The 18,340-nt window shown below is 36.8% G+C and overlaps 1 protein-coding gene across 3 annotated transcripts in view; it reads right to left on the bottom strand.

Annotated features, from left to right (window-relative positions):
• Positions 1–9,187: 9,187 nt before the first annotated feature.
• Positions 9,188–18,340, bottom strand: part of arid2 (AT-rich interactive domain 2) — a 102,615-nt gene continuing 93,462 nt past the window's right edge. For all 3 annotated transcript variants that reach the window (XM_062066290.1, XM_062066288.1, XM_062066289.1), the window contains exons 19-21: positions 17,777–17,903; positions 14,560–14,651; positions 9,188–9,922 (exon numbers count right to left, since the gene is read on the bottom strand). In XM_062066290.1, the coding sequence (XP_061922274.1) occupies positions 9,811–9,922; positions 14,560–14,651; positions 17,777–17,903 (331 nt within the window). In that variant the 3' untranslated portion in view covers positions 9,188–9,810. The remainder of the gene's footprint in view (positions 9,923–14,559; positions 14,652–17,776; positions 17,904–18,340) is intronic.

Here is an 18,340-nt window from a genome sequence, read left to right as displayed (position 1 = left end):
CCATAGGTGAGGATGGGAACGTAGATCGACCGGTAAATTGAGAGCTTTGCCTTCCAGTTCAGCTCCTTCTTCACCACAACGGATCGATACAGCGTCCGCATTACTGAAGACGCCGCACCGATCCGCCTGTCGATCTCACGATCCACTCTTCCCTCACTCGTGAACAAGACTCCGAGGTACTTGAACTCCTCCACTTGGGGCAAGATCTCCTCCCCAACCCGGAGATGGCACTCCACCCTTTTCCGGGCGAGAACCATGGACTCGGACTTGGAGGTGCTGATTCTCATCCCAGTCGCTTCACACTCAGCTGCGAACCGGTCCAGTGAGAGCTGAAGATCCTGGCCAGATGAAGCCATCAGGACCACATCATCTGCAAAAAGCAGAGACCTAATCCTGCAGCCACCAAACCAGATCCCCTCAACGCCTTGACTGCGCCTAGAAATTCTGTCCGTAAAAGTTATGAACAGAATCGGTGACAAAGGGCAGCCTTGGCGGAGTCCAACCCTCACTGGAAACGTGTCCGACTTACTGCCGGCAATGCGGACCAAACTCTGGCACTGATCATACAGGGAGCGGACCGCCACAATCAGACAGTCCGATACCCCATACTCTCTGAGCACTCCCCACAGGGCTTCCCGAGGGACACGGTCGAATGCCTTCTCCAAGTCCACAAAGCACATGTAGACTGGTTGGGCAAACTCCCATGCACCCTCAAGGACCCTGCCGAGAGTATAGAGCTGGTCCACAGTTCCACGACCAGGACGAAAACCACACTGTTCCTACTGAATCCGAGGTTCGACTATCCGGCGTAGCCTCCTCTCCAGTACACCTGAATAGACCTTACCGGGAAGGCTGGGGAGTGTGATCCCACGATAGTTAGAACACACCCTACGGTTCCCCTTCTTAAAGAGAGGAATCACCACCCCGGTCTGCCAATCCAGAGGCACCGCGATGCTGCAGAGTCTTGTCAACCAAGACAGCCCCACAGCATCCAGAGCCTTAAGGACTCTCCGAGGAGCTTTTTAACTACCTCGGCAACCTCAGCCCCAGAAATAGGAGAGCCCACCACAGATTCCCCAGGCACTGCTTCCTCATAGGAAGACGTGTTGGTGGGATTGAGGAGGTCTTCGAAGTATTCCCTCCACCGATCCACAACATCCGCAGTCGAGGTCAGCAGAACACCATCCTCACCATACACGGTGTTGACAGTGCACTGCTTCCCCTTCCTGAGGCGGCGGATGGTGGTCCAGAATCGCTTCGAAGCCGTTCGGAAGTCGTTTTCCACGGCTTCCCCGAACTCCGCCCATGTCCGAGTTTTTGCCTCTGCGACCGCTGAAGCCGCACACCGCTTGGCCTGTTGGTACCTGTCCGCTGCCTCCGGGGTCCTATGAGCCAAAAGAACCCGATAGGACTCCTTCTTCAGCTTGACGGCATCCCTCACCGCCGGTGTCCACCAACGGGTTCTAGGATTACCGCCACGACAGGCACCAACCACCTTGCGGCCACAGCTCCAATCAGCCGCCTCGACAATAGAGGTGCGGAACATGGTCCACTCGGACTCAATGTCCAGCACCTCCCTCGTGACATGTTCAAAGTTCTTCCGGAGGCGGGAATTGAAACTCTCTCTGACAGGAGACTCTGCCAGATGTTCCCAGCCGACCCTCACAATGCGTTTGGGCCTGCCAGGTCTGTCCGGCATCCTCCCCCACCATCGCAGCCAACTCACCACCAGGTGGAGATTGCTAGAAAGCTCCGCCCCTCTCTTCACCCGAGTGTCCAAAACATGAGGCCGCAAATCCGATGATTCATAACACCAGTGATTTTGATTCTTTTTTTGAGCAAAGATAGTAAAAAAAATTGCCAGTAAAATTCTTGGGGGTCCAAAAGGATCCCACTCATACTTTCAACACTTAAACCTCTTATCAACTTCAAATATAGTTGTCGATTATCATTTTATTTTATTTTTATAGTGTTTGTTTGTTTTATGCCCTTTTTGTCATGGAACTATAATTTTTTTTATGGAAAACACAACATATGCAATATTTCAAAGTGGAATATTTGGATGAAGTAAATCATTCAAAACACTATTGATTTTGATTCATTAATATTTTTTGAGCAATGACAGTTAAAAAAAATCCCAATAAAATTGTTGTTTTTGTTTTATACCCTTTTTGTCCAAACAAATCTTGTTTTATTGTGGCAAAAACACCAAATATGCAATATTTTCTACAAATAAATTTTCAAAGTGGAATATTAGATGTGACAAATTGGAGCCATAAATAAGTAAATATTTCCAAACACTATTGATTTGGATTCATTATTTTTTTTTGACAGTTGGAAAAATCCCAATAAAATTATTGTTTTTGTTTTATATTTTTTGTCAAAGAAATCCTTGTTTTCATTGTGGCAAAAACGCAAAATATGCAATATTTTCTCGAAATATATTTTCAAAGTGGAATATTTGAGTAATTTTAGCCTTAAATATGTCAATAATGCATTAACATTGGTTTTGATTCATTATTATTTTTTAAGCAAAGATAGTTAGAAAAAAATGCCACTAAAATTCTTGGGGATCCACTCATACTTTCAACACTTCAATCTATTGATCAACTCCAAATCTATTCGTCAATTGTACGTTTTATTTTTATTTTATGCTATTTTTGTTTGTTTTATGCCCTTTCTGTCATGGAAACTTTTTTTTAATGGAAAACACACAACATGTGCAATATTTCCACCGCCCCAAAACATTTCATAGTGGAATATTTGATTAAGTAAATCATTCAAAACACTTGATTTTGATTCATTATTATTATCTGAGCAATAACAGTTAAAAAAAAATCCCAATAAAATTCTTATTTTTGTTTTATACCCTTTTTGTCCAAAAAAATCTTGTTTTATTGTGGCAAAAACACCAAATATGCAATATTTTCTACAAATAAATTTTCAAAGTGGAATATTAGATGTGACAAATTGGAGCCATAAATAAGTAAATATTTCAAAACACTATTGATTTGGATTATTTGTCTTTTTTTTGAGCAATGACAGTTTAAAAAAAATTCCAATAAAATTATTGTTTTTGTTTTATACCCTTTTTGTCAAATATTTCAAAACACTATTGATTTGGATTCTTTTTTTTTTTTTTTGACAGTTGGAAAAATCCCAATAAAATTTTTGTTTTTGTTTTATACTCTTTTTGTCAAATAAATCCTTGTTTTTATTGTGTCAAAAATACAAAATATGCAACATTTTCTACAAATATATTTTCAAAGTTGAATATTTGAGTAATATTAGCCTTAAATAGGTCAATAATGCATTAATATTGATTTTGATTCATTATTATATTTTGAGTAATGACAGTTTTAAAAAAATTCCAATAAAATTCTTGTTTTTGTTTTATACCCTTTTTGTCCAATAAAATCTTGTTTTTATTGTGGCAAAAACACGAAATATGCTATATTTTCTACAAATATATTTTCAAAGTGGAATATTAGATGTGACAAATTGGAGCCATAAATAAGTAAATATTTCAAAACACTATTGATTTGGATTCTTTTTTTTTTTTTGACAGTTAGAAAAATCCCAATAAAATTATTGTTTTTGTTTTATACTTTTGTCAAAGAAATCCTTGTTTTTATTGTGGCAAAAACGCAAAATATGCAATATTTTCTCCAAATATATTTTCAAAGTGGAATATTTGAGTAATTTTAGCCTTAAATAGGTCAATAATGCATTAACATTGGTTTTGATTCATTATTATTTTTTAAGCAAAGATAGAAAAAAATGCCACTAAAATTCTTGTGGATCCACTCATACTTTCAACACTATTGATCAACTTCAAATCTATTCGTCAATTGTAAGTTTTATTTTTGTTTGTTTTATGCCCTTTCTGTCACGGAAACTTTTTTTTTAATGGAAAACACACAACATGTGCTATATTTCCACCGCCCCAAAACATTTCATAGTGGAATATTTGATGAAGTAAATCATTCAAAACACTTGATTTTGATTCATTATTATTTTTTGAGCAATGACAGTTTAAAAAAAATTCCAATACAATTCTTGTTTTTGTTTTATACCCTTTTTGTCCAATAAAATCTTGTTTTTATTGTGGCAAAAACATGAAATATGCAATATTTTCTACAAAAATATTTTCAAAGTGGAATATTAGATGTGAGAAATTGGGAAAAAAAAAAAAAGAAAAAAAAAAAAAAAAAAGATGTGACAAATTGGAGCCATAAATAAGTAGATATTTCAAAACACTATTGATTTGGATTCTTTGTCCTTTTTTTTGAGCAATGACAGTTAAAAAAAATTCATATAAAATTATTGTTTTTGTTTTATACACTTTTTGTCAAATATTTCAAAACACTATTGATTTGGATTCTTTTTCTTTTTTTTTGACAGTTGGAAAAATCCCAATAAAATTATTCTTTTTGTTTTATACTCTTTTTGTCAAATAAATCCTTGTTTTTATTTTGTCAAAAATACAAAATATGCAACATTTTCTCCAAATATATTTTCAAAGTGGAATATTTGAGTAATATTAGCCTTAAATAGGTCAATAATGCATTAACATTGATTTTGATTCATTATTATATTTTGAGTAATGACAGTTTAGAAAAAATTCCAATACAATTCTTGTTTTTGTTTTATACCCTTTTTGTCCAATAAAATATTGTTTTTATTGTGGCAAAAACACGAAATATGCCATATTTTCTACAAAAATATTTTCAAAGTGGAATATTAGATGTGACAAATTGAAAAAAAAAAGTAAAAAAAATAATTAAAAAAAAAAAAAAAAAAAAAGATGTGACAAATTGGAGCCATAAATAAGTAAATATTTCAAAACACTATTGATTTGGATTCTTTGTCTTTTTTTTGAGCAATGACAGTTTAAAAAAAATTCCAATAAAATTATTGTTTTTGTTTTGTACACTTTTTGTCAAATATTTCAAAACACTATTGATTTGGATTCTTTTTCTTTTTTTTTGACAGTTGGAAAAATCCCAATAAAATTTTTGTTTTTTTTTTATACTCTTTTTGTCAAATAAATCCTTGTTTTTATTGTGTCAAAAATACAAAATATGCAACATTTTCTCCAAATATATTTTCAAAGTGGAATATTTGAGTAATATTAGCCTTAAATAGGTCAAAAATGCATTAAGATTGATTTTGATTCATTATTATATTTTGTGTAATGACAGTTTTAAAAAAATTCCAATAACATTCTTGTTTTTGTTTTATACCCTTTTTGTCCAATAAAATCTTGTTTTTATTGTGGCAAAAACACGAAATATGCAATATTTTCTACAAAAATTTTTTCAAAGTGGAATATTAGATGTGACAAATTGAAAAAAAAAAAAAAAAAAAAAAAAAAGATGTGACAAATTGGAGCCATAAATAAGTAAATATTTCAAAACACTATTGATTTGGATTCTTTTTCTTTTTTTTGACAGTTGGAAAAATCCCAATTAAATTATTGTTTTTGTTTTATACTCTTTTTGTCAAATAAATCCTTGTTGTTTTTGTGTCAAAAATACAAAATATGCAACATTTTCTCCAAATATATTTTTAAAGTGGAATATTTGAGTAATATCAGCCTTAAATAGGTCAATAATGCATTAACATTGATTTTGATTCATTATTATAATTTGAGCAATGACAGTTTAAAAACAATTCCAATAAAATTCTTGTTTTTGTTTTATACCCTTTTTGTCCAATAAAATCTTGTTTTTATTGTGGCAAAAACACGAAATATGCAATATTTTCTACAAAAATATTTTCAAAGTGGAATATTAGATGTGACAAATTGGGAAAAAAAAAAAAGATGTGACAAATTGGAGCCATAAATAAGTAAATATTTCAAAACACTATTGATTTGGATTCTTTGTCTTTTTTTTTGACAGTTGGAAAAATCCCAATAAAATATTTGTTTTTGTTTTATACTCTTTTTGTCAAATAAATCCTTGTTTTTATTGTGTCAAAAATACAAAATATGCAACATTTTCTCCAAATATATTTTCAAAGTGGAATATTTGAGTAATATTAGCCTTAAATAGGTCAATAATGCATTAACATTGGTTTTGATTCATTATTTTTGAGCGAGCTTTAAAGAAAATACAGCTTTCAGTTGGATTTAAGTGAACATTGCAACTTTTTCTACTATTTCACCTTTATTTTTTATTTTTTTTAAATAGCATTTTTAGAAAGTGACGAAGGCCGTTAAGAAATTTGCTACGGGTGTGTAAAGTCCTTTTAATTGATCAATAACACTAGAACCATTAAAAATGTGTCTATCCAGAGCTGATTAGAAATTGTCAATTTAAATGATTCCAAGGGCGATTAACTATTTAGACGTTTTAAATCTCGAATGAATGAACACTGGGGTATTAGCTATGGAGCATATTTGTAAAAAAAACAAAAACAGTTTAATGGGAAAAGTATTAAAATATAATTATTATGCAGTTATAACCCTAAGACAGATATTGTGTATATTGTTTAATTTGTCTTTTAGCTAATGCTGTACCTTAAAAGATAGTGTCAACTTTTTATTTAAGTTATATTAAATTATACATATCTATTATAACTCAAACCAGTGACCAAATCTTCCTTGATAGTACAAGACAACTAAAATAAGGTAATATACGGGTTTAAATTGGCATAGAAATAAACTTTTGTAAATGGGTTAAAACGCTGTGAAATAGTAGCTAAAATGCATTAATTACCTTAACTGAAACGAATAGAGTGAATTAAAAAATAAATCAATGCAATAAAATTAAATAACACATTTGAGAGGGTGAATAAAACCTTTAAAACGGTTTAACGGCTGTAAGTACTACAACTAAAATGGCGGATCGCTTAAAAAACTACAAGTTGTACTACACTTTTCAGCCTGTAGGAATCATAATGAGTTATGGACGACAACCAAGATGGCGGACAGCTTAAAAAAATACAAAATAAAAATGACGGCCGGATACGACGTACACTTGATTCCGGTTTAGGCCGTGCCCACTTCCTGGGTCATAAAACAATCCCCCGCTAGCCCCCCTTTTTTGGAGGTGCTCTATCTCTCTCTAGCCGACAACACCTCACGTAATGCCTCTTTTAAACACATTTGTGGAAAAAAATTAATTAAAAAAAATTCCTGGAGCCCCCCCCCCCAAATAGGAGCTATTAGACAGGTTGTACTGAAAACCCATTTTTGTGTGCAATCGCTTGAAAAATGTGGGAACTGTGGAAGTTTGAAAAATGGCCAATTCATTTTGAATGTTAAAAATGTCCCTGAAAACTGGAAATTCTAGGAAATCCGGGAATGTTTCTTTAAAATTGTTGATAGGGAGCACACAATTCCTGAACAAGCTGAATATTTTGAAGTTGGAACGGTTTGAATCGGATTAAAAAAATGTGGGAGTTGTGGATCTTTGGAAGCCACGCCCACTGTTTGGGGGAGGTCATAACCCCCCCCCCTCCATTTCCGGTCCTAAGTCAAACTCCCGCTAGCCCCCCTTTTTTGGAGGTACTCTATCTCTCTCTGAAAGTACTACAACTAAAATGGCGGATAGCTTAAAAAAACCTACAAGTTGTAATACCATTTTCATCCTGTAGGAGTCATAATGACTTTTGGACTACGACCAAGATGGTGGACAGCTTAAAATAAAACAACTACAAAATTAAAATGACGGCCGGATACGACGTATACTTCTTGTTTCCGGTTTAGGCCGTCCTGGGGTCATAAATCAATCCCCCGCTGGCCCCCCTTTTTTGGAGGTACTCTATCGCTCTCTACCCGACAACACCTCAAGTAATGCCTCTTTTAAATACAATGTGTAAAAAAAAAATAAAAAAATTCCTGGTCTCAAACTGAGCCCCCCCTATAGACAGTGTGGAGAATGCATGTATTTTTAAGAGTTCTTTCTTTATTCATAGTCATGTTTAAAGCAGCTAATATTTTCCCATGTTTACTCTTTTCGCTTGTATCTTATGTCCGCAAGTAAACTCTGTGTCTTACCTTGATGGCGTAGGAATGTGGGAGTATGCTATACTCCCTTTTGACCTCATCAGTATTAGAACAATGAGGCTGTATTCCTTTCTGGGCAGGGTGGGGGCTGTTTTCGTATTCAAGAAGTTGTCTCTTCCCGTTTGATTTTCAGACCGCTTCTAGATGCCGCTATTAACGGACTGTAGGACTGGTCTCCTAAAGCTTTAGTAAAACGTGATAATATTCCTATTCTGTCTTGATGGTCCATCTTACTCAACATATATGTCATCTGAAATAATTTGGGATTGACCAGTGACTTTAATTCCCTGAGAGGAAGACTAGTCAGACGCAACAACAGGTTGTACTGAAAACCCTAATTTTTTGTGCACATAATGTTTGATTTCCATAACGCCTAACAAAAAAAAAAAAAAAAAAAGGACAGAAGAACTAGGGAAGCAAAGCAAAAATGTTCAGTGTTTTTTTTATTTAAAAACTATAAACAGTCACCAAAGTAAATAAAGCCAATCTCTAACAGACTGTTAGGTCTATGTTTAGTCACACATCCTACTGACACGGCAGAAACGGGAGGATGCTGCTTGGCTCGCCCCGCTCCAAAATGGTACACAACACGCGGGTGGGGGGTGGTGGGGCGACGGGAGAGGACGTGAGAGGCGGAATGTGGCGTGGTGTTAGGGGATGGAAAAATAGTACAATAAAACTCCACACTATATCAGGATAGAAAAAAGTGGTGAAGATAATATCACGTAAAGCAAAGAACACAGGAGAAAACCTGTATAAAAACTCCATGTATTTCAACCAATTTACAATACAAAAAGAATTTTGGTACGCGCACGGAGCTCGTACGATGACAAAACGCTTACAGTGGATAGATAGATGTCACTTGTGTGTGTGTGAGGGGGGATACCTTCAATATTTTTTTCTACAAAATGACATGATATATTATTCCATACTCTTTCAGCCAGCAAAATGAGTTCTACAAGGTATTATATCATACAAAAATGTCACAGTTCCACAAAAAAAACTGCTTTTTTTTTTTTCTCCTCCTCCTCCTCCTCTCCCTGGGCTTTACAGCATCAGTACCTTTGCAGAAGTATTTACAGGGTCGAAGTACATTCATCCACTGCTGAGTATAGAATCACATTGGATACAAGTGACCAGGGATCATAAAAAAAAAAGCAACAACCAAAAACAAAACATACTACTTTATTCAATCCTACCAAAGTAATGCGTCTCTTTAACGCCACAGAGCGAGTTCTCCAGTGGCTGCATCATCTTTATATATATTCACAACGTATGTACAGGATTTTATTCATCGTAATGGTATTCATTTCATTAATAATAAATAAGTGAAAATATATCGACTCAAGTAAGAAAACCAAGCTACCAAGATTGAAAGAAAAAACAAAAAAAAATTGGCGCCAGTTGCCAGCAGAGTCCTCCTCCACACAACCCTGTGGGACGCCCCCTGTGCACCCCGTGGTCTTCGTTTCAGTCTAAACGTCACTCGCTGGGACGAAAACAAAGCTAAAAAAATGTGCTCGTGTTTGGTGTTGAGGGGGGGTGGGGGGCGTGTCGTCCCTCGGGGAAGCGGTGGGGAAAGACGGGCAGCTGGTGGAAGACCCCGTGGCAGTTTTTGAGTGTGTGGTCCAGGGCGTGACGGGATTCAAACACAGGTGGAAGGGGCTGATAATGAGCGGGTCTTCGGTCCGAGTCCTGGTCCGCGCTTCCCTCCAGGCCGACCCCCGCTACGGCTCGCCGGCCTCTTTTGCCTTCCTCCTCGTCGGCCTGGGGGCGAGCGTCTTGGAGGCGGGTCAGGCCTGGAGCGAGCGTGTCAGTTCATAAAGGCATTTGGCGAGCGTGGTGGAGACCTCCATGTTGCTTAGTGCGAGCACAGACAGGTGCGTCTCGTGCTTCTTTACCAAGCTGCAACCAAAAAAAAACAAGTCACATGTCAGTAAACGAGTCCAATTTCTTCAATAGTTGGGCTCTAAATGATCCTCCTAGGGCCCAGGGAAACACCTTCGTCACATCCTGTTCGCTTTTTGAAAGTCAGACTAAGGTAGAGTTAGTTTGAATGTCCAGGATGAGTGGAATGTGTTGATGTTGGAATGGTTTGAATAGGTTGAAAAATGTGGGAATTGTGCAACTTGGAAAAATGTCCTATTCATTTCAATGGGAACTTCCTGGAAATTTGGGAAATGCGGGATTTATTTTGAAAATGATTACCAGCATGAGCTGAATTGGTTGGTGTTGGAATTGTTTAAATCGGTCAAGAAATGTTGAAATAGGCACAGTTTTTAAATTGAAAAATGGTATTACGGAATTTGGGGAAAACCGGGAATTTTTCAAGTTCTTTGACCACCTTGGTTTTTTTGTCCTGACTAAGAGGAATGTTTTGACAGTGGGTTGAAAAATGCCAAAGGAGTCATGGCACTAAGAAAGGTTGGAAATAAGGTTAGAAAAAAACAGGAATTCCTGGAAATTTGTTGAATGTGGAAAAATTGTTTGAATGTCCAGGATGAGTGGAATGTGTTGATGTTGGAATGGTTTGAATAGTTTGAAAAATGTGGGAATTGTGCAACTTGGAAAAAGGTCCCATTCATTTCAATTGGAACTTCCTGGAAATTTGGGAAATGCGGGATTTTTTGGAAAATGATTAGGAGCATGAATGTCCTGCATGAGCTGAATTGGTTGGTGTTGGAATTGTTTAAATCGGTCAAGAAATGTTGAAGTAGGAAACGTTTTTTAATTGAAAAATGGTATTACGGAATTTGGGGAAAACCGGGAATTTTTTGAAGTTCTTAGACCACCTTGGTTTTTTTGTCCTGACTAAGAGGAATGTTTTGAACGGTTGAAATGGGTTGGAAAATGCCAAAGGAGTCATGGCACTAAGAAAGGTTGGAAATAAAGTTAGAAAAAAAACGGGAATTCCTGGAAATTTGTTGAACGTGGAAAAATGGTTGTTTGAATTTCGAATACGTTGAAAAATGTGGGAATTGTGCAACTTGGAAAAATGTCTCATTTCAATGGGAACTTCCTGGAAATTTGGGAAATGCAGGATTTTTTTCAAAATGATTAGGAGCATGAATGTCCTGCATGAGCTGAATTGGTTGGTGTTGGAATTGTTTAAATCGGTCAAGAAATGTTGAAGTAGGAAACGTTTTTTAATTGAAAAATGGTATTATGGAATTTGGGGAAAACTGGGAATTTTTCAAGTTCTTAGACCACCTTGGTTTTTTGTCCTGACTAAGAGGAATGTTTTGACAGTGGAACGGTTGAAATTGGTTGCAAAATGCCAAAGGAGTCATGGCACTAAGAAAGGTTGGAAATAAGGTTAGAAAAAAACAGGAATTCCTGGAAATTTGTTGAATGTGGAAATTTCCAGGATGAGTGTAATGTGTTGAAGGTGGAATGGTTTGAATCGGTTGAAAAATGTGGGAATTGTGGAAGTTTGAAAAATGGCCAATTCATTTTGAATGATGAAAATGTCCCTGAAAACTGGAAATTCCAGGAAATCCAGGATTTTTTTTATTTTCAATAATTGCAATTCCTGAACAGGCTGAGTATTTTGGAGTTGGAACGGTTTGAATCGGAGAAAAAAACAGAGTTGTGGAACTTTGAAAAATGTCCCATTCATGTTATTGAATGGGAATTTTCACGGAAATTTGGGAATTTCGAGAAATGAGAGATTAAAAAAACAACAACATTATTAAGAGAATGAGCTGAATTGGTTGGTGTTGGAATTGTTTAAATCGGTCAAGAAATGTTGAAATAGGAACAGTTTTTTTTTTTTTTTTTTTTTTTAAATAAATAGTATTACGGAATTTGGGGAAAACCTGGAATTTTTCAAGTTCTTAGACCACCTCGGAAAAATGGTTGTTTGAATGTCCAGGATGAGTGGAAGGTGTTGATGTTGGAATAGGTTGAAAAATGTGGGAATTGTGCAACTTGGAAAAATGTCCCATTCATTTCAATGGGAATTTCCTGGAAAGGGGACCGAAAAAAATGGCATTATGGGCTTTATTTCAACTAAAAATCTTAGGGTACATGAAACATATGTTTATTATTGCAATTTAGTCCTTAAATAAAATAAGTGAACTTGTCTTTTAGTAGTAAGTAAACAAACAAAGACTCCTAATTAGTCTATGCAGTAACATATTGTGTCATTTATACACCTATTATTTTGTACACATTATTAAGGACAAGTAGTAGAAAATTAATTATTAATCTACTTGTTCATTTACTGTTAACATCTGCTTACTTTCTCTTTTAACATCTACACGTCTGTTAAAATGTATGTTTTTAGTATCGCGCTACTATACTAATACTACCGTAATTTCCGGACTATAAGCCGCACCTGACTATAAGCCGCACCAGCTAAATTTAGGGGAAAATACAGATTGCTCCATATATAAGCCGCACCCGACTATAAGCCGCAGGATTTTGATGAGTAATTACCGTAGTATATAGGGGTTCCTGCTACCACGGAGGGGATTGTCGGGACAGAGATTACTGTTTGGGAACGCAAAGCGTCCCATTTATTAACAATAAATCTTTCAATCATTCAATCAAACTTTCACATCTTTGACATGGCGAACAGCATTCGTGCAGAGTACAAATAATACAACGGTGCAAAGTAATACAAAGTGCTCGCCTGTACGTTATCAAAATAACCAGCCTACCGGTATATGAAAAGTCAGTCTTTAATCATTGTGTCATTGTCTTCCTCCTGCGTACTAAAACCACCGAAATCCTCTTCGTCGGTGTCGGAGAAGAACAGGCCGTAAATAAGCCGCACCCTTGTATAAGCCGCAGGGACCAGAACGAGGGGAAAAAGTAGCGGCTTATAGTCCGGAAATTACGGTAGTTGTATACCGTACAACCCTAGTCTAGTTTATCAAAATAAACCTAACAGGTGTAATGCCACCAAGTCAGTTGTTGCTGCTATTCCAGGCTTCTGATTGGACAAAAACGTGCATGACATCAAGTGTATGCATTTGCATGTAGACAGAGGCCGTTTGGCCAAAAGAAAACATCCAAAAAGCGGCAACAATACGCCACTTACATGTCGTCACCTGATTACTAACCAAGTATTAGCGATATTGATAGAAGCGCTAACGCAGAGGAACTACTTTTACTTGTGCAGAGCGCTAACTAGCTTATGCTGCTATATTGACATATTGAGCTGCTGCATCCCCTCTGAGTTGATGAAAGTTAATTCTAGATTATAAATCATGCCTCTCACCTGGATAGTAGAAGGTTAGGGACATAAACCCACAAGTTGGTCAACTTTGACATCCAACTTAGACCCGGAGATTAGAGATGTCCGATATCGGCCTACATTATATATCAATACAGTCTGCAAGGGATACAGTCCGTAAGCACACATGATTGTGCGTGCTGCTGGTCCACTAATAGTACTAACCTTTAATAGTTAATTTGACTCATTTTCATTAATTACTAGTTTCTATGTAACTGTTTTTATATTGTTTTACTTTCTTTTTTATTCAAGAAAATGTTTTTAATTTATTTATTTTATTTTATAATTTTTTAAAAAGGACCTTATCTTCACCATACCTGGTTGTCCAAATTAGGCATAATAATGTGTTAAATCCACGACTGTATATATATCGGTATCGGTTGATATCGGTATCTGTAATTAAGAGTTGGACAATATCGGAATATCGGATATCGGCAAAAAAGCCATTATCGGACATCCCTACTGGAGATGGCCAGAAAGACACAAAAAGACGCTTTTTTAAACCTTTGTGAGGATTATGATGAATTTGTTCATGTAATAGGGAAAATACTGTATAAACATCCCATCATCACTTTATTAGGATGTGATTATTTCATTATTTTGATAGTTTGTAAAGTTAAGTTAAAAGTTAAAGCACCACTGATAGCAACACACACACTTGGTGTGGTGAAATTACCCTGCGCATTTATATATATATACAGTATATACATATACATATCTTGTTTATCCATCCATCCATTTTCTACCGCTTGTCTTAGTGTTTGACTAAAGCTGCATCTGTTTAGCACACAGCTTCTAAAACCTGTAGGTCATCCTCCTTATATTCAGGTTCAAAAATAGAAGTTTCTGGATCATCATTTGTCCCAAAGTAGTCTTTGTTGTCTATCATCAAGTCTGTCATGATTAGTAGTCTTCTTGTTGTTGTTGAAGGGAAAGTGAACGTTGTGATGCGTCTGTGAAATTAATACGCAGTCGTATGCTTAAAATGATCAACATAGGTAAATATTACATGTTATTATGAATGTTACCAAGTTACATATAAATACTTACAGTGTGTATATAAAACATTAATGGAGGTTTTTAGATGTTTTCTAAGGCACTTTATAGGCATAATAGAGCAACTCCCATTTGCTAGTTTTTTTTTTACGAGTTAGAATGCATAAAAAAAGCAAAATATGTGTTCTGTCATACATGAGGATTTTGAATGATAGGCAAAATTCTCCCCAAAAAGTGCAGTTCCCCTTTAAGCTTCCAAGCATTCTAACAAAACACAACTTAAGAGGGCGGAGTCAATACTCACATACGACCACAGTCCGAGTGCTTGGCGATGTTCTTTAACGTTAAGGCAGCAGTTAGTCTGATGTGTTTGGTCACTGGTCCCTCTTTCTCATCCTGGAGAAAAAGACAAAACATAATTAGAGTGTTCAGTCCCCCCCCCCCTCCCAAAGTAAAAGTTTATTTTAGTAGCAACCGTGAGTGTTTCGAGCTACATTATGAACTAAATGCATGCAAATTGGCATTGCAATCTATTGAGAAAAGAGATCAACATACCAAATTTGACATTACAATCGGTAAATGTTTTCACCTTTTCGAACCCAAATACACATGATTTTATGTGCAAAGTGCAGAGAAATGAGGACACATCTGATTACTGCACGTATAAACAAATACCAGTAGTCAATTTGTACAAAACACCACAAAATTAGATATTTCACTAAGCATATATTTTTTGCAGCGAAGAAAATAAGTCAGACATGAGTTGTACATTAAAGACTGTATATTCACAGGATTTATGTCCCAAGAATCATTGCTGTAAAAGTGTAGCACCAAGCGCCTAGCCAAAAATACCAAGGAAATACACTTAGTTTTAGGGCACAGGCGTCAAACTCATGGGCCGTGTATGTGGCCCGTGAAAAATGTGTGTTAATGAAAGGCTTATAATTATTTCAATTTTGACAGGAAAAAATGCAAAACTTCTAAACGTTATTATCTAATCATGCCAAATATGACATTATTATATAGTGTATTACAAAAATAGGTTAGTAAAGATAACAGTTTGTAAATAAATGATAAATACATGAAAAAAAATCTTATAATCGAGTGCATAGGCAATGGTGTAATAATATGAGGTGATTACTGGTACACATTTATATCAATGCTGTCAAATTATATTTATTTAAAAAAAAATCAGATCAGTTTGAATTTTGATTAATCACAGGTTATTGCCAGCATGCAAAATTTTTATTAATTTTAAAAAAAGCGGCCCTGCGACGTGGCCCTCAATGACAACAAGTTTGACACCCCTGCTCTAGGTAATGTTGCAATTTTCAATGCCAACAAAGTAATAGATTCAAACTAAGTATGGCTCAATCTTTCCAAAAATGTGCTAGCTTGAAGCTAACATACATGGGCTTTGCTATCGACATGCTACTGCTTAGTATTAGCGATTTCAACACCTCCAACTGTTTTAATGAAAACTACTACTAGGGTGCATGTTACAAACAAACAGCTGCAATATTTATAGCATTAACACTTTTTAGGGCGCAACAAACACCAAAACACACCATAAACCAGAGCTGTGTACAGAGAGAGTATGGCTAACTCGGTTTCGAAGTCGGAAGCAAACATGGTGCTCTGTAGTCACGTGACGGGTTTTTAACAAATCAGAGAGAGTATGACCAAAGCATCTTCTAAATGATAAATCACAGGTTATTACCCGCATGCATAATGTTAATTAGGCAGCCATTACTGCGCTGTGGCCCTCAATGAAAACAAGTTTGACACCCCTGTTTTAGGGCATACCATACCATAACTATACTTCAGTGCTCAATCAAATTAGAATCTACAGTAAATATTTACAAACCCCATTTCCATATGAGTTGGGAAATTGAGTTAGATGTAAATTTAAACGGAATACAATGATTTGCAAATCATTTTCAACCCATATTCAATTGAATATGCTACAAAGACAACATATTTGATGTTCAAACTCATAAACATTTTTTTTTTGGCAAATAATCATTAACTTTAGAATTTGATGCCAGCAACACGTGACAAAGAAGTTGGGAAAGGTGGCAATAAATACTGATAAAGTTGAGGAATGCTCATCAAACACTTATTTGGAACATCCCACAGGTGAACAGGCAAATTGGGAACAGGTGGGTGCCATGATTGGGTATAAAAGAAATTCCATGAAATGCTCAGCCATTCACAAACGAGGATGGGGCGAGGGTCACCACTTTGTCAACAAATGCATGAGCAAATTGTTGAACAGTTTGAGAAAAACCTTTCTCAACCAGCTATTGCAAGGAATTTAGGGATTTCACCATCTACGCTCCGTAATATCATCAAAGGGTCCAGAGAATCTGGAGAAATCACTGCACGTAAGCAGCTAAGCCCGTGACCTTCCATCCCTCAGGCTGTACTGCATCAACAAGTGGCATCAGTGTGTAAAGGATATCACCACATGGGCTCAGGAACACTTCAGAAACCCACTGTCAGTAACTACAGTTGGTCGCTACATCTGTAAGTGCAAGTTAAAACTCTCCTATGCAAGGCGAAAACCGTTTATCAACAACACCCAGAAACGCCGTCAGCTTCGCTGGGCCTGAGCTCATCTAAGATGGACTGATACAAAGTGGAAAAGTGTTCTGTGGTCTGACGAGTCCACATTTCAAATTGTTTTTGGAAACTGTGGACGTCGTGTCCTCCGGACCAGAGGAAAAGAACCATCCGGATTGTTATAGGCGCAAAGTTGAAAAGCCAGCATGTGTGATGGTATGGGGGTGTATTAGTGCCCAAGACATGGGTAACTTACACATCTGTGAAGGCGCCATTAATGCTGAAAGGTACATACAGGTTTTGGAGCAACATATGTTGCCATCCAAGCAACGTTACCATGGACGCCCCTGCTTATTTCAGCAAGACAATGCCAAGCCACGTTTTACATCAACGTGGCTTCATAGTAAAAGAGTGCGGGTACTAGACTGGCCTGCCTGTATAGTCCAGACCTGTCTCCCATTGAAAATGTGTGGCGCATTATGAAGCTTAAAATAGCACAACGGAGACCCCCGGACTGTTGAACAACTTAAGCTGTACATCAAGCAAGAATGGGAAAGAATTCCACCTGAGAAGCTTAAAAAATGTGTCTCCTCAGTTCCCAAACGCTTACTGAGTGTTGTTAAAAGGAAAGGCCATGTAACACAGTGGTGAACATGCCCTTTCCCAACTACTTTGGCACGTGTTGCAGCCATGAAATTCTAAGTTAATTATTATTTGCAAAAAAAAAATTAAGTTTATGAGTTTGAACACCAAATATGTTGTCTTTGTATTGCATTCAATTGAATATGGGTTGAAAAGGATTTGCAAATCATTGTATTCCGTTTATATTTACATCTAACACAATTTCCCAACTCATATGGAAACAGGGTTTGTATTTATGATGCATCAACCAAGTGGCTGAAGTCTGAGGTTTGGCAAAAGTTGAAGAGTTGAGGAAGAAAAAGAGTTCCACTCACCGTGAAGTCCCTGAAGACCAGGTTTCGAGAGCCTCTGCGGAGTGCCATGAGGGCTGCGCTCGGATGATTGGCGATCGCTTTCGCTGGTCGCGCTGCCGGTGTACTACTGCCTGCCACTGGCGGCGTCCTTTGAACACAAGAACGTCACATGAACACTTACAACCAAACATTCATGCTGCATGTTTGTTTAAAGCAGGAGTGTCCAATAAGTAATTTGGCTGGGGCGTGGCGTTTTCACATTATATACAAAAAGTCAGCAGCCTGAGAGCTGCCATTTAGTCGCTATTTGGTGGCCAACGAAGGTAACTCAAGTCAGTGGCCATTAATTGCACATCAATACAATTCCGTGCACAGCATTCACATAAACGACCCTATCAAAACAACCTTCCCAACTCATGGTGCAAAAAAAAATAAAAAAAATAAAACCACCACAAAAAAACAACAAACCCATCCTGCTCATTAAAAGTTTATAGGATATTATAAAAAATATCTATCCATCTAGCCATTTTCTACCGCTTGTCCCTTTTGGGGCCGCGGGGGGTGCTGGAGCCTATCTCAGCTGCA

This window comes from Entelurus aequoreus, linkage group LG12, assembly GCF_033978785.1.
Source record: "Entelurus aequoreus isolate RoL-2023_Sb linkage group LG12, RoL_Eaeq_v1.1, whole genome shotgun sequence".
NCBI classification, from domain to species: Eukaryota; Metazoa; Chordata; class Actinopteri; order Syngnathiformes; family Syngnathidae; genus Entelurus; species Entelurus aequoreus.
Note: the sequence above shows the minus strand (reverse complement) of the source record. Positions and strands in the feature narration are given on the sequence as shown.